General features: G+C 37.4%; 1 protein-coding gene and 1 pseudogene across 1 annotated transcript; one reads left to right on the forward strand and one right to left on the reverse strand.

Moving 5' to 3' along the window:
- Positions 1-2,212: 2,212 nt before the first annotated feature.
- On the reverse strand, positions 2,213-3,139 carry LOC123463429 (olfactory receptor 4C46-like). The gene has a single exon (XM_045158801.1). It carries the CDS (start codon positions 3,137-3,139, stop codon positions 2,213-2,215), a length of 927 nt encoding a protein of 308 aa, XP_045014736.1.
- Positions 3,140-13,361: 10,222 nt separating this feature from the next.
- LOC123457704 lies at positions 13,362-22,769 on the forward strand (annotated as a pseudogene).
- The last annotated feature ends 1,074 nt before the right edge of the window (positions 22,770-23,843 follow it).

A 23,843-nucleotide genomic window follows, 5' to 3' on the forward strand; every position in this document is an offset into this window, starting at 1 on the left:
CAGAATAATCTCCTAAACAAACAAATCACACCCATGGATTGAAAAAATGATCTCAAAATTTCTATGGAGTGACAGAAAAACTCATATATACAAACATATCCTCTGCAAAATAAATAAATAAATAACCCTCTGGCAGTATAGCCATACCTGATCTAAAGCTATATTACAAAGTTATAGTGACAAAAACAGCATGGTATTGGAATAAAACAGAAGCATAGACCAATGGAACAAAATTTAAGACCCAGACCTTAGGTCAAGTAACTACAGCTGCTTGATCTTTGACAAAGGTGCCAATAATGTAGATTGGAGAAAAGACAGCATTTTCAGCAAATGGTGTTGGACAAATTGGGTGGCCATATGTATAAATATGAAATTAGACCCACTCATTTCCCCATATACAAAAATAAAGTCCAAATGGATTAAAGACCTCAATATAAGACTTGAAACTCTTCAACCACTAGGAAAAAAATAGGAGGCACTCTCTATGATATAGAACTGGGAAAAGACATTCTGAACAAAACCCCAGTAGCCCAGGAAATTAAACAAGCACTCAACCAACTGGATCTCATGAAGATAAAAAGGTTTTGCATCAGACAGGCATAGCAGCACACTTGGGAGGCAGAGGTAGAAGGATCACCTTGAGTTCAAGGCCACCCTGAGACTACCTAGTTTAGTTAATTCCAGGTCATCCTGGGCCAGAGTGAGACCCTACCTCCAAAAAACTTTAAAAAAAAAAAAAAAAAAAGCTTTTGCACAGACAAACACACCACAAGCAGAGCCAATAGATTGCCCACTGAATGGGAGAAAATCTTGGCCTGATATATAAATTAATTAATTATCTATCATTTAGCTTAATCAACTGTTTTTTAAAAATAATTAATTTATTAGAGAGAGAGAGAGAGAGAGAGAGAGAGAGAGAGAGAGAGAGAGAGAGAGAATGGGCTCGCCAGGGCTTCCAGCCACTGCCAACAAAATCCAGATGCATGCGCCCCCTTGTGCATCTGGCTTACATGGGTCCTGGAGAATCAAACCAGGATCCTTTGGCTTTGCAGGCAAGTGCCTTACCACTATGCAATCTCTCCAGCCCTCAACTGGTTTTTGAGATCTTCCATTTCTTGAGTCATCTTCAGTTTACCTGTATCTCTTTCAAGGATTCCAACAATTCTTCAATCAAGTTGAGCCTACTGTCAAAAGCTCAATGCACTAAGAGACAATTCTGTTAAATTTCATTGATACAATTGTTGGTTCTTTGATGGCTTTCTTCCAGTTCAGTAATTTATTTATTTATTTTTTTATCAGGGTCTCATTAGTTATTGTTTTTTCATTTCCAGAATGAATTTCTGTTGATTTCTCTATGTCACTGGAGGTTTCTATTATAGAACATTCTTGATGGAGATCTCCCAGTTTTCTGACTTTCCTTTGCTCTTTTTGCATTGTTGTCTATCCATTTTATGGAAACTTTTTATTTTATTGAGTAGGAAGCAAGTTTTTGTCCTTTGACTGATGCACCCTCTCACTGTGGTGAACACGGAGGTTGGCACCAAGTGGCCAATCAGTATACCAGAGCAAAAGGCCTGATTACACAGCTCACACAGGAACCAGGCCTCCCCAAGCAAGGAACAATAGGACCTACCTGGACCAGGGTACTGGGAGGAGCCGGGGAACAGGAATCTGTTCTACTTACTCTGTGCTTCACAGCCTGTCCACACATATTCAGGCCCAGTGAACTTCGACCAGGGAACTGGGAGGAGCCAGGAATCAGGGGTCTGGCCTACCCACTCCACACCCTGGCAACTGTCCGCACTGTGCATGCAGGTAACCCAGCCTCTTTACATTTTTAAAATATTTTTTATGAGAGAGAGAGTGAATTGGCAAACCAGGGCCTCAGCCATTGAAGTCAAGTTCCAGTTGCTTGCACAACCTAGTAGGTCTTTATTTTTTATTATATTGAAAGCTTATTAATCTATATACAAAGATAAGTTAGCCAAAAATCTCAATTTTATAAAATTCTCCAAAGTGCAGAGAGTGGACATTACTTAGAAATTATGTCTTGTACCCATTTCTGCTCTTCTCAGTGAAGAATGTGTAAGTCAATTCCATGGTTATTTTTTCCTTATTCAATTGTGTCTTGTTGGAATTACATAAAGTATTCTTTGATTTTTTTTTTGTTTGCTTTTTACTCAGCTAAAGTAATTCTGGAGTCCAGTCACATTTATTCATCACTTAAAAAATCTTTTCTACTACCCAGTTTCCTAATGGCATCTTTCATTTGAGCATTTCTTAAAGTATAGATTAAAGGGTTTAACATAGGAGTTATCATAGTATAGAACACAGCGACTGCTTTATCCATGGGTAAAATAGCTACAGGTCTCATGTACACAAAAATGCAGGGAACAAAGAACAAGACAACCACAGTGATGTGGGAGCCACAGGTGGAGAGGGCTTTGCGCCTCCCCTCCAAGCTGTGGTTGCTTAGGGAGCGCAGGATGGCCACGTAGGAGACCAGTAAAAGGAGGAAATTTAACAAACAGATGAACCCACTATTGGCAGCAACAAAGAGCCCCAAAGTGTGGGTATCAGCACAGACAAGGTTGAGCAAAGGGTTCAAGTCACACATGAAGTGATCTATGACATTTGGGCCACAGAAGGGTAATTGGAAGATGAATAGGATCTGTATTGTTGCATGAAGAAAACCTCCTAACCATGACACTCCCACTAGTAGGCTACATAATTGTCGGCTCATGATGGTTGTGTAGTGCAGGGGCTTGCAGATGGCCACATAGCGGTCATAGGCCATCACAGTCAGCAGGATGATCTCAGCACCCCCAAATAAATGTTCCCCAAAGATTTGGGTCATACAATCATTGAATAGAATGATCTTCTTTTCATGGAGTGAATCTGTAATCAGTTTAGGGGTACTGACAGATGAATAGCAGGCATCAATAAATGAGAGATAAGCTAGAAAAAAGTACATAGGTGATCCTAATAATGTTGTGAAAGTTATGGTGACCACAATGAGCACATTTCCTACTACAGAGGTGAGGTAGATGACCAAAAACACAGCAAACACAATTTCCTGCATTTCTGGGTTCTCTGTGAGTCCCAGGAGAATAAACTCTGTCACGTTTCTGCTTTCCATTCAGTTAGTTACATTACCTAAAAATATTAATAAAAACATGAATTTATTGGAATTCTTCACTCAGGTTATAAATATCTGTATTCTAACGAGCTATGAAACTTTCATTTGTAATCTAAAAAAAATGGTTCTTGATTCTTCTAATTGCTTCATTGTTGGTGGTATGGATATGAGGAACTTTTGTGACCACACAAGACAAGAGACAACTGCATAAATCTGTCCCTTTGAGATGACTGAGGATCTAACTTAAGGTTGTGAAAGCTAAGACTTTGAAGAGAAGTAAATGAATGAAAATGCATGAATACAAACATAAACAATTCTATCTACAACATTATGAAATGAGGAACCTTGGAATATTAATAGGAAGGTGAATATGAGGAAAGAAAAATCTTGGCCTCTACTATAATAAAATTGTTTGTGTGTCTTGGATGAGGTGTTCTGAGATTCACTGAGTGAATATAAGCCAGAGGCAGGAACTCAAGTTAAGGTCTTATTTAGGGTAGCTTTCACAGGAAGTAAGAGGGCATAATTAGGGGGATAGAGGATACAAAGGTTGTGGTAAAAGTTCATAATGTTTTTTTAAATCTAATAACTTCATAGCAACCTGCAATATAGTCTTATATTATTTGTATCTATGTGTATAGCATGGTACTGTTGCAGAACTTCTCTGTGAAGATCACTCCAACATCACCATGGGTGAAAATAGAGGAGTTTATTTCCTGGGGACCAAAATTGGGATTGCTCCCCAAAGTACTCTTGGTCCTTGGGAAATAAGCTTCTCTACTTTCACTCATGCTGGTGGTGCTGGAGTGATCTTTTCAGAGAAATTCTGCAACATTTCTGGAGGCCCAAGCAGATAATCTTTCACCAAACCCCTGTTGGTCAGGAGGGGCTGCTGCTCCCAAGCTTCCCAGCCTGCCAAAGGTTCCTGGAACTGGAAAGCACTTGCCCATGACATGATTGATTGTAGGGCCCCTTTCCAGGTCATCAAGGAGACTGTGAACCCCAAGACTGGAGTTCCTGAATGGAAGGAGACTAGACTGAGCCAGATGTCTTGACCAGGTAAGAATTCCCTAGGAAAACTGGAAATTGAAAATTGGAATTTGAAATATTTGAAAATGGAATCGAAACTAGTCAGGTTTGGTTTGGAAAATCCTCAATGTGAAGTCACAAATTATACGCGAAGTGATTTTCATGTTTGGAAATTGTCCTTGATGTAATATTGAGGTTTGGAAGTGCCGGCATGGACTGATCACCTACAGGAGATTGCATCTGAAGATCTGACATGATGCTAGGGTTTCACTGGTGTTTTTTGATCCTCAAAGCAATTTCTAGGTTTGGAAATATACTCAAAGTAATTTTGAGGTTTGGTTTTTGTCTCTGGAGTTGCGAATGGAGTAGGAATTTAAAATGGGAATGCATAACTTCTGAATAAATAAATGAATTAATGTGTGAGGGAGAGATGGCTGTCTGTAGTCTATATGAAAAGTCCTCTTGAAGTGAATGCATGTGTATGAGTGTGTATGTGGCTCACAGCACTAAGGTTGCAGAGTGATTTCTGTCCCAAGCAGTTTATACTCAGGAAGGCTTTGTCTTTATTTCTGTTCTGCAACACCAACACAGTGGGGAATTCATTGTGGAGGAGATCTTCCACCAAGCCCAGTATCCCAGACTGTATGATCAGCTTTTAATATTGAATGGCCCCCAGAGGGAATGTTGAAAGTAACTGAGAACATGGACAGGGAAAATGCAAGTTTCTCCTGTTCTTAAAAAGTTGTAAAATGACAGGATCAGAGAGCTGTCCTGTAGCCCTGAGATAAATCCTGAACTCTCCCTGAAATTAAAAAAGAAATAAGAAAAACAACCAACCAACCAACCAAACAAACAAACAAACAAACAAAAAAACAGCTCAGCTAGAGCTAGACCAGAGCTTCAAGGCTAGAGACTGTTCCCCATCCCCCACAACTGCCTCCAAACACACTTTCTAGTAATGAGGTACTGGCTAGCAGGACTTGAAAATAGCCAAATCGGGCTGGAGGGATGGCTTAGCGGTTAAGCGCTTGCCTGTGAAGCCTAAGGACCCCGGTTCGAGGCTCGGCTCCCCAGGTCCCACGTTAGCCAGATGCACAAGGGGGCGCACGCGTCTGGAGTTGTTTGCAGAGGCTGGAAGCCCTGGCGCGCCCATTCTCCCTCTCTCTCCCTCTATCTGTCTTTCTCTCTGTGTCTGTCGCTCTCAAATAAATAAATAAAAAAATTAAAAAAAAAAAAAAAGAATATAGCCAAATCTAGGGCCACAGAAAGGGGTGGAATTTAGTCTGTCTGGGCTACTGGGAAATTCCACCACTCCAGGGCCTGACACTGAGAAAAGAGTTAAATGATGGAAGGAGGAAAACCAAGATAAAAGTCTTTCCCTGTAATTGTAAAAAAAAAAAAAAAAAAAAAAAAATTGCAGCTGTTTTGTTGACATTCTGAATGCTTCTAAGTAAATACAATTTTTTTTTTTTATTAAAAAAAAGTTTTGCAGAGCTTCTGAGCTAAATGTGACTGAGATGCTTGGGCCAGATCTAAGAGGCTTCTTGTGCTAAAATTGCTTCTCACTTTAGGCAGCCTTGGTTTTCCCATGGTTTTTGGCTCTGTAAAGAAATGTTGTGAAATCCCCAAATGTGAGTGAAAGGCACTGAAGCCCTGAACCCAACCACATACCTACCAGAAGAGTTAGGAGAGTCCCTTCACGCTTGCAAAGAAGCATTATGCTGTCCTGCCTGCTATGTGCTCCAGGGTCAAGAGGTCAGTCAGAAATAGCTAAGTCCTGGGGCCAGTCCAAGGCAGATGCTAGAAACCTGGGCTAACTCATTGTCTGGCTCTCACATGCTGGGGCTTGGATGGCTCTCCAGGGAAAGGATGAAAATGGGGATATATATCTATATCTTAAGGAAATCAAATCAGCTTGTCATTTGTTTATACAGTAAAAATGAGTTATAATAAAAGTTTTTGTTGGTAGTTATAGTGAGATAAACCGACTAAGAAGGATAAACTGGAGAGGAAACTTTACATGTTGGATTTCAAATGTTTGACTAAAAATATTGTTTTAGGGCTGGAGCTATTGCTTAGTGGTTAAGACACTTTGTTGTGATACATAAGGACCCATTGGTGCTCCAAGTTCCACTTAAGCCAGATGCACAAGGTGACACAAGTGCGCGATGTTGCACATGCACACACAATGGCTCATGCACCTTGACTTTGATGGTAGTGGCTGGAGGCTTTGGAGCACCAATTCACTCTCTCTCTTGCTCTTTATCTCCCTCTCTTGCATAAAAAAGACCAGTCTGTTGGGCTTGCCTCAAAAGAAAACAAACAAAAAACAAACAAACAAACAAACAAAAAAAACCCACCACAATTGTTACATAGTGGTTACATAGGTTGTAAGGTAAAAGTATGTGGATAAAGGATAAAGGTATTAATAAACCAGATATGGTGGTGCACGACTTTAATCCTAGCACTTGGGAGGCAGAGGTAGGAGGATTATTATGAGTTTGAGGCCACCCATAGACAACATAGTGAATTCCAGGTCAGCCTGGGCTAGAGTGAGACCCTGCTTTGAAAAACCAAAAACCAAAAACCAAACCAAACCAAACCAAAACAAAACCAAAAAGGTATAAATAAGGCTAAACAGAAGGCTAAAGACAAAGTTGATTTACTAAGTCTCAAAGTACTTGATCAGAGTAAAGACTCCTTGAGATATAAAATTATTATTAGCCTAGGGCTTATATCAGACTAACAGAGGATGACTCTGGCTGGTTGCAGGATGTTATGGTATTCAGCTCGTAAACTTAAAACTTAACTCACTTATGTTAATCTGGACATGATAATGATTTCAAAAGACTAGCTCAACCAAGTTAGCTGTGTTCCTCTGTTTGTCAACCTTTGAACTAAATCTTAAGGTTAAAATTGGCTCATTAGTATTTAATTTATAAGGTTATTATATCTAAAACACTGTAGTTTTAAGATGGATACTGTCTTGTTCATGCTGGTTTTGCTGAGTGGTTATCATTGAGGTAATATATCACTAATATAAGACTTATAAAAGGTGATTTGGTCATTGTGACTTTGTCCTTCAGAAAACTGAGAAAGGCCCCCATGTCATAGGGAAATCTACCATGTACAAATAATGTTAATATAATTTGTCTAAGCTACATATATTCTACCAGTAATAAGTTCTGCTTTATGCTAAACTATAAAATGTTTCAATGGCTAAAGGTACTTGCTTAAAAAATTACTTTGTGTCTGTCAAAATGTCTCTAATATGTGTTTAAAATCAGGCTAGTTTAGCTCAACAATGACCAGGTTTGGCTTTATTCTTAAGCTGTGTGTTATTAGTCTCAGTCAAGGTTTTACTTACGTGATTGTGTCATCCCTGATATCTTAAGTTCATTACTATAGACATATTAATCTTTAAGACATTTTCCTTGCTCTAAAAATGTTCTGAAACTCTGCTCTTCTGCTTCCAGGTTTTGGGGTAATTGGTACATGCATAAGTATACAGATTAGTCAAAGTTGTTTTCAAAAAACAGATGACAAGTTTTATACTGTCTTGTCTTTTCCTGGCATACAATTTCTAGATCAAATCAACTGGCTTAATGTTGTGGGTAAAATATTGTTTCCAGGCTGCTAACATGTTCTGGCTGTACCTATAACTGACAGATACTTAAAAGAGAAAATGTGTATGCTTTCTATGTTCCAGATGTACCTCACACTATAACCTGACAGCAAAACTTAAATGATAACCAGAATGATTATAAACTTTTGTATCGCTCTCTGACCATATCTGCTTTGCTAACCAGATATGTTCTGTACTTCGTTAAGTAGATCTGTTTTGAAAATTAGATGTGTATAGTCTCTCTGAGTGATTATCATATATACAAGCTAAAGTTGATTAGAAACATCAGAATTAAAAGAATAACCAATATTTTGGTTTCTGCTCCCAGGTGAGAAGGCCACAGGAGGTGATGGGACACTTGTTAACTTCCAGCTTCTGGTAAGATACCTGATCAGGGAGGACACAGAGACCTGGAGATGGACTCCGAGTCAATGTATCTGCAACAGGAGAGTCACATCAGAGGAAAATCAGTCCTTTGGGCTTTCCAAAAGAGGGAGGGACACTTGGTCAGCACGGTCTTAACTAATCCTAGCAGATGACATAATGCTGAGAGTCATTGAACTCCTCACAGGTCCCTAAAGTCTCTCTCACAGAGTCACTATTGACCTCCAAAAATATAATGCATAGTTACTATTGACTGTCTACATGGTCTTAACCACCCAGCAAGAGGATAATATGAACAAAGTTTCAGACTAATAGGCCTCCTGTCTGAGGCTGGCTTACAATACTAAGCTCTTACATTAACTCATACTTTCTTCTGCCTCTGCCTGGCCCTGATTAGTTAGCCACTGTTGCTTTAAATAAAAAAGAAATCCAGAAATTGTCCTCACTGATTATGTTTACCTGATGGTTATTGATTTGTATTGGTCTAGTATCTCCTTGTTCTGCTTCATTACAATAGAAATGTTTACTGTATCTTTACTGTTAAAATATGTAAATGAGCCAGATCCTTCTGCCATTGACAGTGTTCCCTTAAAATCTGTAACACAAAGGACCTACATATCTCTAGGAAGTTGAGTCCATATCCATCAGCTAAGAGACACAGTACAGATTCATCACACCAGAGTCCAGAGGACAGTGTTCTCGGCTGATTGTAGCCGGTAACAGGTCACCAGGGACCTAGAGGGTCCCCTCCAGATCAAGCTCAACAAGACACCTGACCTGACCCTGGAAGGAGACTGTGGCCCTGCTCTAGTGGCTCCGGAAGCTGACTAATCTACTCATGGCAGAAGCTTGAGGAAGTCAACATGGGGTTTCAGAAAAAACATGGACACGATGTCCACCAGTCCTATTGGTGTTTGCTGTGCCTGGTTGGGAAAGTTACATGGTAGATCATAAGGAATTATGAATGAAAAGAGGAGGGAAATGTAGCAGAAAAGAAGCTGACAACTGACTGATGCACTAAGTCACTGTAAGAATTAAGTGCTGAGGAGCTGAATTTATCTCTGTCAATAGCTGAAGGAATCCCAAAGAGAGAACTGTCTAAGGGGGACCCAGGGGGATGATTAGAGGAAGGGACAGTTTTGACTAAAATAGAGTAGAATAGAACTTATGGTTAGGGTGACCAGACTACATGATTCATGTGCATGTTGATTCATTGTATGTTTTGAAAAAATTTTAATTGCATAGATTACATAACTAACTGTCCCATCCTGCTTCTATAAAGCCTGCTTGCTCACTCCTCCCTCCCCTCAGTTATGAACACTATAAAATGAAAGTATCATCTCACCTTAAAGCTGAAATTACTTTGGGAGTGAGCCCACCTTCAGTCTCCAGGAAATAAACTCTCTATTTTCACTCATGCTGGCATCGAAGTGATCTTTGCAGAGTTCTGCAATAGTACCAAGTGTTTTGCACACATACTCCTATTTAATACTTACAAAACCTGTGCAGTTAATATTGATGGTGCATTTTTCAAATGAAGCAAAAGTCATTTAGATGAAATATCATTAAACAAATTAACAATGATAATACATGTAAAACATGTGATCATTTAGTATTATCTGAATTTGTATGTCCTTAAACATTTTCTTTCTCACTATAATCTTAGAAGATGGTCACTTGTAATTATTAGTATATTACTTCAAATATTAGAAAATAGAAACATAGAAGTTAATAATTCAGTTCAAGATCAAGCAAATAAAAATGAGCAAAATCAAGGCTATGCTTTAGGTTATTCTCATATATTTTTAAACTTAATTCTTTATGTACTCTATATTGTGGTAGTAAGTAATGTTGAATTAGCAATGTCCTTTTAATATGGCCAATATTATATAATTATTTCAATTATTTATCAATATTATATGATTATCTCCTACTTCAGTGGGAAATATGTGTGGAGAATATTTATTAGCATAAATACATGCACAAGTGAGATAGTTGCACTCTCAATAATAAGAAAGATACAATATCATATAATACCAAAAATATAATGTCTCTCCACCATGAAGCAAGGTTTTCTGTCTTGACTCTCTCATAGTCCATCAAGTTCTTCTCTAGTACTATTGCAAAATTTAGGCTCTCAGACTGTCCTTCATATATTGAGAAATACTTTATAGCAGTTATTTACATATTGATTTCAGAAGCCAAAGCTTACATTAGAATCTTGATTCTTCAACATTCAATTCCTTTAATTTTGGGTGAATATCCTGGCATCTTACATCTTTATTTTCTCATCTATACAGTGAGAATATTAGGATAGACTTTCTAGGTTGTTAGGAGACATTTTATATGGAACATATATGAAAACACATGCCACAGTGTTGTGGACACACATAGAATTGTTTTGTGAGTATGTGTATATACCTAAGAGATAGGCAAAATTGACAGTAGAGCAATCCTATACACCAATTTTCACTACAAGCTCATGAAAAAATCATCACTGATATAATGCCCTAAGAAGCTCTAGACTATTGTTATTCACAGCAGTTGGCCACAGGAAGGGTTTTCCTATGTTTGTATGTGTAATAAATATTTAATGATTTATGTCACTTAATATTCATACTTAGGTTTCATGTATTGAAAATGTATTTACACATTTTCTGGGCTGGAGAGATGGCTTAGCAGTTAAGCTCTTGCCTGTGAAGCCTAAGGACCCCAGTTCGAGGCTCAATTCCCCAGGACCCATGTTAGCCAGATGCACAAGGGGGTGCAGGTGTCTGGAGTTCCTTTGTAGTGGCTGGAAGCCCTGGTGTACCCATTCTTCCTCTCTCTCTTTCTCTCTCTCTCTCTCTCTCACTCTTTCTCTCTCTCTGTCGCTCTCAAATAAATAAACAACAAAAAAATTTAAAAAAAGAAAATGTATTTACACATTTTCCCATGATTGTCTTGATTATTAAAGAGGTGTCCCATGGCAAAGGCACAGTGCTTGGTTTTAAGTAGCTGGGTCCTAAAAATTTCTAAAATCTGAGTCTCAGAATTTTCAAATGTCAAAGTATATGAATAATATATATCATATAAATGTTGCAGAGTTCGATTTAAGGTAAAAGAAACTGTTAATATATAAAAACATTGAAAATAATTTGCTACATTAAAGATAGTAACATTTTAGAAACACCAGTATGCTATAAAAGTTACCTTAGTAGTCTTTGATGACTAATACTTTTTGGGAACCTTCAGACACAATGCCATCTTTAAAATGGTTTACCATTGAATAATCAGTGTTCACTATAAAACACCTGTCACACTTGGAAGAAGATCAATTGAGAAATGCAATATCAAATCCACATTTTTTAAGAGTCTTCATAAGACTAAGCCTTTCCTTCTGGCCTGAAGCCTGAGAATAATTTCACAAAAAAATGTAGAATTTTAATTGTAATGGATTTACTAGAAATATTATGGAGAAATGATATTCTAGGTAAAACAGTGGTTCCTGGAGGGAAAACAGGAAGAAAGTATGACAAAAAGAAAGTTAGATAAATCATTCCACTCAAGTTAAATGTAATCGGGAGTTATTCACAATAAATCTGCTTTTACCTTGCACAACACAGATATTTAAAGATTCAGAGACATTGTCTTGTAGCTGCTGCTTTCTCTCCCAGGGACTAATTATGTCATTTGATGGAAAGGCTTGATCTTAGACATTCTGGGGAGACATATTTGGAAAAAACCCATTCTTATGTGGGATTTATATTCCCTAGAAAGCCGGTGAGTTTCTTTCCTCTATGTGATTTTCGGTGTTAATAAATCTGAGTGCCATGTGCTATCATGTGATGTAATTCCAATGTGGGGCACTACTGTGCTCCCATTTCTTGTGGATACATGTGACAGAAGCAGCTTTAGCATTCTCAATAGTAAGGGTTGTTTGTCTGCTATCTCCACTTCTCCTCAAGATTATAGCAATGATCCTAGTCAGTGTAAAATGCAAAGTTTGGAAGGAAGAAATTCAACCATGTTTATTTCAAAAGTTATGGTTGTACATATAGAAAATAATTATTACTGAATCAAGAAAAGAATGTAGTCACATTGGTGGATATATTATCAGTATATAAAAACATTGCCTTCCTAGGTTCAGGAAACAACACAGAAGAGGAGGCCAAAAGAATGTATGAGATAGAGGGTAGTGAGGAGAACTTTGGTACACTGTCCTATGGACATGAAGTGACTGGTACACTCATGATCCCATAATGACTGTTGGCTGATGTTACCTCCAAAATGTTGAACCCATCAACATTTTGACATGGATGACAGAGGAAGGGGGGAAAAAAGGAAAAGACATCAAAATAGAAAATGGACTTGACATGAAGAAGAGGGAGTTCAGTGAAATGGAGGGAGTGGAGAGAGGGCATAAAAGGTAATGGGAGGGGATTATTATCAAATTATCATATGTTTACATGTGAAAATTCTTAACAAAAATTAAAAGTAGCATTCTCTGTATTAAGTATATAAATATTAAAATGTTATGTTGAGAAACAATATTTCCCACTAGATAGAAATGCAAATGCCTGGAAATAAAGATTCTAGAGTATGCATACATTCCTTTTCTTGAAAAGTTTATATGAGCTGCTTTCATGACTTTCTGTAAGGATATGGTAATTAAGACAGTGTGGTTTTGACACAAGTGGAACATATATCTGTGTAACATAATGGAGAAATTTGAATTAGGTCAGCATATTATGGTTAACTGAATTTACAAAAAATTATCAAAGCAATTATGGGGAAAGGTAACACCTTTGAATAAAGGGTATTAGGGCTGTAGAGATGGCTTAGTGGTTAAGTGCTTGCCTGTGAAGCCTAAGGACCCCGGTTTGAGGCTCGGTTCCCCAGGTCCCACATTAGCCAGATGCACAAGGGGGCACACGCGTCTGGAGTTCGTTTGCAGAGGCTGGAAGCCCTGGTGCGCCCATTCTCTCTCTCCCTCTATCTGTCTTTCTCTCTGTGTCTGTCGCTCTCAAATAAATAAAAAAATTTTTAAAAAGGTATTAGAGTAATTCATCATTCATATGAATTACATGAACTCCAGCTTGTTATTCACACTATTCAAAAAAAATTGTAGATTCAATGATATGGCTTATTTGGTAGAATTTTGTGTGGTGTTCAAGGAGCCCTGGATTCTATCCCTAGCATGGCATGGCCGGTGTGGCAGTGCATGCCTGTAACCCTAGCACTATGCAGCACGAGGATCAGCAGTTCAAGGTCATCCCCACCCTCATAAGTGAGTTAGAGACCAATCTGGGGCACATGAGATCCAGTTTCATAACTTAGTTTGAGATGAATCTTAGCCATAATGGTGAAAATTAAAATCATAAATATATAAAAGGTTTTGTATTTAACATCAGTTTAAAAATTAAACAATAGTAAAACATAGTATGGTGGCACATGCCTTTAATACCAGCACTTAGGAAGCAGAGGTAGGATGATTGCTGAGTTATAGGCTACCCTGAGACTACAAAGTGAATTCCAGGTCAGCTTTGTCAAGAGTGAGATCCTATCTTGAAAAAAAAAAAAAAAAAGTTTTAGAAGAAAATATAGGTGAACCTACTTCAGACTTGGAAATATGTAATTTTTCTTCAAGGAGAATAGAAAAAAGCTTTGAAAAACAAAAATGAAGGGTATAAAAGCATAAAATTATATGAGTTGCTTTCAGAGGATGTCAAAACAGATGAGAAGGCAATCTACAAAGTACAAAATATTGGCAAATGATACAAAGATTATTACTTAAAATACATGCAAAACTCCCACAAAAAATTCTACATCCACTAAATTTGCAAAAATCATTAATTTTGAGGATAGCATGTGATTTAGAAATGAGCCAATGGGATTTCTAATGCATTACTGCTGGAAGTATGTATGTATGTAGGTAGGTAAGTACGTATGTATGTGTAGATAGATATAGATATATAGATATGTGGAAAGAGAGAGAGAGAAAGAGAAAGGGAAAGTTTGGCCTAGCTTGACTATTTACATATCCCATTACTCATAGGTTCAACTCTTAGAGTTGCATCCTTGCAATAGTGGGTATGTGCACATGTGAAGCATGAAGCAGAGGCCTTATAGAAATAAGCTTTCAGTAATGCGGTAACTGTCCGCAGATCTATCACAAACGTAATTTGTGAAGTAGCTATAGAAGTGAGGGCTGAGCTCAGATGTTGGACTTCAAGATACAGCAGCTGCAATCTTTAGGGTTAAGCGCTTGCAGGGCAAATAGGTCCATGGAGATGGGACACTCCCACTTATTGTTTGTCATAGGAAATGGTAACTGATGAAGAATGTATGATTATGATTATGTCAGTCATTTGAAAATGGTTTCTCAAGTTTTTAGTTGGAATTTTATCTAAAATTTGAGAACATGGGGCCTTTTCAAATTAATAAAAATATTTACTAACCTTTATTGACCTTTTAAAATAGTCCTAGTCCTAATTAGTCTTCAAAAAAATACCCATTTGGGCTGGAGAGATAGCTTAGCGGTTAAGTGCTTGCCTGTGAAGCCTAAGGACCCTGGTTCGAGGCTCTTTTCCCCAGGACCCACCTTAGCCAGATGCACAAGGGGGCGCACGCATCTGGAGTTCGTTTGCAGTGGCTGGAAGCCCTGGTGCGCTCATTCCCTTTCTATCTGTCTCTTCCTCTCACTCTCTCTCTGTCACTTTCAAATAAATAAATAAAAAATGAACAAAAATATATTTAAAAGAAAATACCCATTCAAGGGCTTAGTGGTTAAGGTGCTTGCTTGAGTAGCCTAAGGGCCCAGGTTCAATTCCCCACTACCCACATAAGCCAGATGCACAAGGTGGCACATAAGTTTGGAGTTTGTTTGCAGTGGCTGGAGGCCTTGCCATGCCCATTTTCTTTCTCTATCTGCCTCTCTCTCTCTCTCTCTCTCTCTCTCTGAAAATAAGTAAATAAATAAATTAGTAAATAAATATATAAGTAAAATATTTTAAAAACTTGTACAAGTTAATTCCATTTTTAAGATGAGTAAAGTGTGCATGAGCAAAGTCAAATGCATTATTTCAAGGTAAAACACACATTTATATTGCAGCTTATATCAGAGACTTATCTATGGTTTTCTTCCTGAGCTGTCCTTGCTCATATGTATGAATCTGATAACTGAGAGGTTTATCTTGCTTAAAGCATTTGTTTATTGATATATTATCACTATATTCATTGTACATAGTGATTGGTTTCATAAAGATATTTTGATATAATTTACCTTGATTATATTCATCCCCCACCCTCCCTTTCCTCTCTCTTCTCTACTGTATATATATATATATATACACATATATGTGTGTGTGTGTGTATATATATATTATACATATATACATGTATATATATATATTTAGCCTAAGCTTCACACACACACACACACACACATACACAGCATAGTTTTGTTCTTTATGGATGAATAAAACTGTAATATGTGTATATCACATTTTCTTTATCCATCCATTTGTTGACAGATGGTTAGACTAATTCTATACCTTTCTTATTGTGAATAGTGCTGCAGTAGCAAACACTTATGTGCAAATGTCTTTGTAGTAAGTTGATTTAGAATCTTTTGCACATATCCATGAGTGGTATAACTAGGCCATGTGCTAGCTCTATTTTTACATTTTCTTTTGAGGATTCTCCATGCTGATTTCCATAATGGCTAGGCTAATTTGTATTCCAACTAAAAGCATGTAAACGTTTCCTTTTCCCTGCATTCTTGTAATCATTTATTGTTATTTTTTAAAAAATGATAGCCATTATGTATGGGTGAGATTATATCTCCATGTTGCTTGAAGTCTTATGTTTGAGTGATTTCCAGCTAAATAAAGGTGATAGGGGATACCTATACTGTCCTTGAAGGTACTTCTAGGACAGTGTAGTTGGTGATATTCTGTTTAAAACAGGGTGAGCATTTGTAGATATGGTCCAGTGATTAAAGAATTTGCCTATAGAGCCACATGACCCAAGTTTGATTCCCCAGTGTCCATGTAAACCCAGATGCACAAAGTGGCACATACATTTGGAGTTTATTTGCAGTGCCTGGAGGCCCTGGCATATCCATTCTCTTGTCTCTCTTCTCTGCTTACAAATATTTAAATAAATATATATTAAAAATAAAGCAGGGTGGAGCTTCAAATGCACCTAGAAAATTCATGCAGTTATCTTCCTATACTTTTTACCAGATGGTATTGTACTGTTCAAGTTTCAGACTTGGGGACCCACCCAAGTCTTAACTTCCCTCATCTAGGTTTTGGATATTAATTTGCTCTTCAATTTCAGTATCTTTTTTTAAACAATAACTTTCTTGAACATTCTCCTTCCATCCTAGTTTAGACCATGTCCCCATTGCACAGGCAAATAATACCATATCCTTATTTATTTATTTGAGTGAAAGAGACACACAGAGAGAGAGACAGACAGAGAGACAGAGACAGACACACACACACACAGACAATAGGCATGCCAGAGCCTCTAGCCACTGCAAACAAACTTCAGATGCATGCACCATCATGTGTATCTGGGGAGTCAAAGCTGGATCCTTAGGCTTCCCAGGCAGGCACCTTAATCCCTAAACCATCTCTTCAACCCCATATTCTTTATTATAGTGCTAACAACTCTTTAATAGCTTAATTTTTTGCATTATAAGGATAGAGACTCTATCTCAGCTTTGGTGGTATAGCAGTTACCTTCTTGTTGATGGGACAAAACACCCAACCAAGCCAAAAACTGTTATGAAACAATAGGGTTCATTTCCAGCTCGCAGTTTCAAGGGGGGCATTTCTCCATGCTGGCAAGGGCATGGCAGGAGCAGATGGCATCATGCTTGTGGGGCTGGGTCACCAAACCACAAGATTCTCTCCTAGTGACATACTTCCTTTAGTAAGTCTCCATCTCCCCAAGGCTCCCCAATGTAGCTTGTGCTTAATCACAAATGCATGAGGCATGGGTCATTTCGTACTCAAAACAACATATTCTGTCCCTGTATCCCATGGACTCCTGGCCATTTCATGATAAATATGTATTTATTCCCACCTTAACAGTCTCCAAAGTCTGTATTTCCAAATATTGTTCAAAAATCTGACATCACATCCAAGATTCAAGACAGTCTCTTAACTATGAATCCGCTAAAGTCAAAACAAAACATACAGCTCAGAGTAAACATTTTCACTCAAAAAAGAACAAATAAAGGCACTGTAAGGAAAAATTGGACCAACAGAAGGTAGCAAAACCATCAGGGTAAGCGTCAAATCAAGTAGTCCATGTCTAACACCTGTGCACTCTACACTGCACTGCTTTCTTCATCTTTACAGCTCCATACCATGGTTCACAAAGCCTCCTCTTGAGATCCTGTTTCATACTTTCTAGCCTCAGTAGCTCCCAGAAAAGTGGTTGCACTCAACAGTCCCCTATTTTTGGCATTTTAATGCTGTTAAAACCAGTGCCAGGTGGGCTATCTAATCTGTCAGTCCATCAGGGGATAAAGGCAGACTTTGAGGAACAGCAACATTCTTCTTTCTGGTCCTTCTTCTTGCAAAAATATTAGCCCTCCTCCTAGTATCTCAATGCAGGACAGCTAGCCCACCATCAGTAGAGGTAATCTTTTAAGCAATTGCAGTTGAAGTGGCTATAGTCTGTGCACCCCAAAATTTGAATTTCTTCTGTGCTGTATTTTCCTCCACCAAATACACTAGTCCATTACTTTTGAATTTAGCTTTGCTCAAGTTCTCAGGACATGGGCAGAATGCAAACAGCCCCCTTGACCGAATATTACAAAAAACTGCCTGTAGCCTTTTTCCCCTCTGGACTTCATAAGCCAGGCTTCTACACTCCTCACTTTGTGCGTTTTGGTCATTCACCTCTCACCACTTGACCCCTCCAGCTCTACTCACAGCTTTGTATAGCTTGTCTAGTCCAAAATTCCACATCCTTCCATGTTTCTCCAGCAAGCCAGATTAAAAATCACATGGTCAGGTTTATCACAGCAAGGATTCCACGTCCTGCAGCAGTTACTTTCTTGTTGCTAGGATAAAGCAGCTGACCAGAAGCATCTTATGGAAGGAAAAGGGTTTACTTCTGCTTACAGCTTTGAGGAGGTTTCATGATGGCAAGGAAAGCATGGAAGACCAGATAGCCCTAGGTGTTACATTTTGTCACAGGAACAGAGATGAAGCATTAAGTGTGAGTTAGCCAGCACTGGCAAGTAGGGCTCAATTATAAAATCCCAAAGCCTACTCCCAATGACACCCCTTGTCCAGCAAGGTTTCACCTCTTTGCAAAGGTTCCAATATTTGAGAATCAAGTAGGAGACTTAATCACAGACACATGAAGTTATAAAGAATATTTTAGCAGGGTGTGGTGGCGCATGCCTTTAATCCCAGCACTTGGGAGGCAGAGGTAGGAGGATTGCCATGAGTTCAAGGCCACACTGAGATGACAGAGTTAATTCCAGGTAAGCCTGGACCAGAGTGAGACCCTACCTCAAAAAAAAAAAAAAAAAAAACAAGAATATTTTACTTTCAAGCAACTACAGTTGGCAAACTTTTGGGTTTCATCACAAATTTTTCAACATAATTACTTTTAATATTGAGTATATTAAACTCATAGTGCATTAGTATCCCCATTTATTAAATAATTACAATAGTAGGCACAACAAAAAGCACCATGTATCGATGGTTAGTTACTGACATTTTACTGTACAACACTGTGTTTCGTACATTTTAGATATTTAAGGAACATTTGTTAAAGAAAAAATATAGAGGTAAATCATTCATATTCTAACTATATCCTAGCAATCATCCCAGTACCATAGATAAGTTCTCCTACCAGAAAGGGCTTCACCAGTAGAGGGACAGTAGGAAGATAGGATAAGTGGTTGACATTTTGGCCAAGGTTTCTAAAATTAATTGCTTCTTCACTGGGGAAATAGAACAGAATGCCTCATATACAAAATCCATGTGTTTATTTTATAAGGATTTAAGAAATTGAGAATGTTAGGATTTATTGAAAGAGCCAATATAAAAGGCAGTGCCTCTCTCAGGCACACTCTGGAGTTAGAACTGATGTTTTGGGAGAAAGAAGCCTGATCCCAGAGGCATGGAATGCCTGGCTCTGTACAGGACATTGATGCTCTGAACAAATGCTGGCAAAACATCTTCAAGAAATTTCTCATCAGGGGCACCTTATATCAATAGTTGATGTTAATGGGATTTTCTTTTCTAGCTTAGAAAATGACAATTGAATTCTTAGGGTCTGTACCAAGGATATTGGTCCAAGTTATGTTCAAAAGTTATGAAAACTTAAGATTTCTTAGGGTGTCATAGAAATGGAATGGGCAGTTCTGCTGAAATCATTTCTCTCTTCAAAAATCCAATTTCCTTTAAACACAAAGTTAATGTTTCTACTGTCTGGAGTAGTGTGTTGTTGAACAAGTTCAGGCCAGAATGAGACAGCCCAGACATGCAGGATGGCATAAGCATTGGTAAGTAAGACAAGCCTAGTTTCTTTTCTCTTTTAAAAATTTTACTTCAGGATTTTCTCTCCTAGAAATTATGTCTTTAAAAATTAGTATATTGACATAACCATTACTCTTGTTTCATATGTTTTTCATTAAAACAAATTTTGATGATCCCATTTTAAGTGTTTCTGAGTCTTCAACAAACCAGCTCATAATAGGTTAATAGTTTTTAACTCTTAGTATGTACTTGAATGAAACTAGCTTTTTTCCTTAGTAATTCACATGCTTATTTTCCAGCATTCTTCTCTGATGTTAATTCTGAGGGCTACCACCACCAAGTGAGTTTAATGAAAACGGAATTTCAAATACAATACTTGTGTGAAATATTGTAATACATCTATATAAAAGTGAATAGTCCCAAGTGACTCTGTCCATTTTTTCCTCATTTTCTTTCTTCTTTTCTTTTATGTTTCTCTTCTTCTCTTTCCTCTTCTATTTCTTTTCTTCTTTCTCCCTACTTCTTTTTATTTCCCTCTCTGTCTTGAAAACACACACACACATGCACACACATCCTTACTTGAACTCTATTTGGATGTTTTATAACTTATAATATTAGTCAGAATTATGGATAAAATGAATCTATTAAGCATTTATTTGGACAGTGAATGTGGTTTAACATAATCATCTTTACTCTTAGCTATAAGAGTCAAATTTGGAAGGAATAAATTTTCTATGTATAGATTTAACAAATGAAGTAGTGAAATAGTAATTTTCACAAAGTAAGAAAACAAAGCGAATTCAGAACTCTTCTTGTTAAGGATTTTTTTCTTTCTCTTTTCAAAATGATGGCCTTCATTGTTGACATTTAATCTTGTATATCCTATTCTTCTCACTTGATCAGTTTATGTTTTCATATTCTTTGTCTTTGGGAGATGGTCAGAGACTCTTTTTAAATGTTTTTTAAAATTAAAACTTCCGGGCTGGAGAGATGGCTTAGTGGTTAAGCGCTTGCCTGTGAAGCCTAAGGACCCCGGTTCGAGGCTCGGTTCCCCAGGTCCCACGTTAGCCAGATGCACAAGGGGGCGCACGCGTCTGGAGTTCGTTTGCAGGGGCTGGAAGCCCTGGCGCGCCCATTCTCTCTCCCTCTCCCTCTGTCTTTCTCTCTGTGTCTGTCGCTCTCAAATAAATAAATAAAAAATGAACAAAAAAATATTTTAAAATTAAAACTTCCATGAGAATAGGAAAATCATATAACAAAAGTAGTATTAAACATGATTTAATTATTCACAACAATTCCAAGTATAGATATATTAATTTCTAGGATATCAGATTTAAAGCTTGAAGTACAAAATATTGTCATATTAATAACGATTACACTTCGCACTTTAAAATATCTCTTTAGATTTAAATGCATTTATCCTTTTTTCATAAATGTAATTTTAATTTCTACTTCTCCTTTTTATCTTTTCCACTTTCTCTTTTGTCATTTTTTTCTTCACCCTTTCTAAGTACATGCCTATATTAAAATTTCAGTTAACACTGGGGATATAGTTAAAATAAATGTGACTATGATTGCAGTAAGGCATTCAAGGACCCACAGTGTTGAATACAGAAATATAAGCATGAAGACCATGAGACAAATTGAATGGACATTTACCATGGTCTCATATTGGAAGGACCATTCCAAGTTCCAAGGAAGCCAAGAAATTTTCAGACAAAGAAAGTATGAAAAATCATGATTCATGAAAGAATCTCTATGTGTCCTTGAGGTTTTCTTAAATAATTTAAAATCAGGAGAAAATTTGGACTTCTGTCTGGTATGTACATCTCCACCCTCAGGTAAAGTATTTGCATCTTTATGTGCTTATATATTGCCGTATCACAGGTTAGCTCTTAAAACATGATATTGTTAGTTTTTGGCTTTAAAAATGATACATTATTTAACTTAGAATTTGAAAGCAAATTCAGAAAACTAAAAAAAAAAACAAAAAAAAAAAACAACCAACCAACCAACAAACAAACAACAAAAAAACCCAACCATCTTTACTATTATCCAAAGAATGTAAGAGAATAGTTGACATGATTCTTTGTTTTTGCTTCTTATGAAACTAGAAAAAAAGACAGTCTTGGGAATATTTCCTCACTACATGGGAGTCTTATTGGAAATCAATGTGACATAGTTAAGGATGATCACCTGTTGGATGAGCTGGCTTGACAGTGGGAATGAATAACATCACTGAGTTCATCCTCTGGGCTTGACTCAAAATATGGACCTTGAGAAATTTTCATTTGCTGAGTTCTCAGTTGTCTACCTGCTCACATTGGTGGGCAACTTGCTCATCATGATTACCATCACTGCCAGCAGAGCACTGGGATCCCCCATGTACTTCTTCTTGTTTTATTTAATCCCTTATAGATAGATGGCTGCTGTTCCTCATCCATGACTCCTAAAATGCTATCTGACTCTCTTTCTTTGAGAAAAGCCATCTCCTTTAGTGGATGCATGACTCAAGTCTTTGCTGAGCATCTTTTTGATGCTACTGAAATTATTCTTCTTACAGTGATGGCTTATGACCACTATGTGGCCATTTGCAAACCCCTATACTACATGATCATCATGAACCAACAAGTGTGTAGCCTCCTGGTGGGTGTGGCCTGGGCTGGAGGGTTTATCCATGCAACCATTCAGATCCTCTTCACAGTCTGGCTTCCCTTCTGTGGTCCCCATGTCACTGACCACTTTATGTGTGACTTGTACCTTTTGTTGGAACTTGTCTGTATGGACACCCATACCCTTGGTATCTTTGTTGCTGCCAACAGTGGTTTTATCTGCCTGTTAAACTTTCTCCTCCTCATAATCTCTTATATGGTCATCCTAAATACTCTGAAATCTCAGTTTGGAGGGAAGGCACAAGGCTCTCTCAACTTGTGTCTCTCACATCACTGTGGTCATCTTATTCTTTGTGCCTTGTATATTTGTGTATCTATGCCCAGTAACTACCTTCTCCATTGATAAAGCTGTGGCTGTGTTTTATACCATGATAACGCCTATGCTGAATCCTTTAATCTACACCCCAGAAATTCAGAAGTGAAAATTGCTATGAAAAAACGGTGGATCAAATTTGACTTCATTGGAGAAATAAAACATAAATGACTTATTATTCAAATACTATAGAGAAAGTCATATTATATTTAAGATTCTGAGAATCTAAGTAAAAAATACATGTTAAAGCTTACTGTTAGTATATTAAGCCCTTAAAGAAAGGCTTGAACATTAAATTATTCATCATGATACTATCACATTCAGATTTGTTTATTGCTCATTTGTAAACTTTGACATTTGTTAGAATCAGCTAAGTTTCTTGTAGAAGTGTACATTTCCAGGATATACATCTAGAAATCTAATATAGTAGGAATGTGGTTAGATAGAGACATGTCTTCATTTTCAATACATTATATGGAGGTATCTAACACACAGTTTGAGAAGTAATGGTGTAGATTATAGTTGATTGTTAAGGGATAATCTTTTAAAATAATATTGGCTATATATTTCATAGCAAACTGTGAGAATTATGAATCCTAACTTTTTCACCAATCACTTAATACACGCAATCATATCAACAAAAAGGAACATTCTGGAAAAATAGAAATTCTTCAATATTTATTCTTCATCTTACTCTTTCTGTTCTTTTAAATCTTTTTCATATATGGTCTCTCTTTTCCTCTAATGATTCAATGTCTCTCAGCTATTGCAAACTTTTCCTACTACTGGTATTTGTAACTATAATGTAACTGTTCATCACTCAATTTTTTGATACATCATTTTCTCTGTCCTAGCTATGATGACTAATACTCTCAGTTGACTGGTGTTGCAGGAATTTTAGGAGCTGAAGTGCTGTTCAATTTTGTATATTTCTGTACTGCTCTTTGTCTAGAGGCTTCTCCATGTATGTGTATGATTTTTACCTGACAAATCCTGTTTGAAGGATCAAAAAGTAATCTTATCAGGGTCAGCAGAACAGGTATACAGAATGAAAAAATGCATAAAATAAAGGAAGAACTTGTTCAAAGGAGGTAGCGAATATTCCATGATTTCTGTATCTATGAAAATAGATACATAATAGGACGACTTAAAAGTTATTTGTTAAGTGGTTATTAATAGTGAC

Source organism: Jaculus jaculus, chromosome 1 (genome assembly GCF_020740685.1).
Source record: "Jaculus jaculus isolate mJacJac1 chromosome 1, mJacJac1.mat.Y.cur, whole genome shotgun sequence".
Classification (NCBI taxonomy): domain Eukaryota; kingdom Metazoa; phylum Chordata; class Mammalia; order Rodentia; family Dipodidae; genus Jaculus; species Jaculus jaculus.

Coding starts and splice junctions, on each gene's coding strand:
- LOC123463429 (XM_045158801.1), bottom strand. CDS start 3,139: ATGGAAAGCAGAAACGTGACAGAGTTTATTCTCCTGGGACTCACAGAG.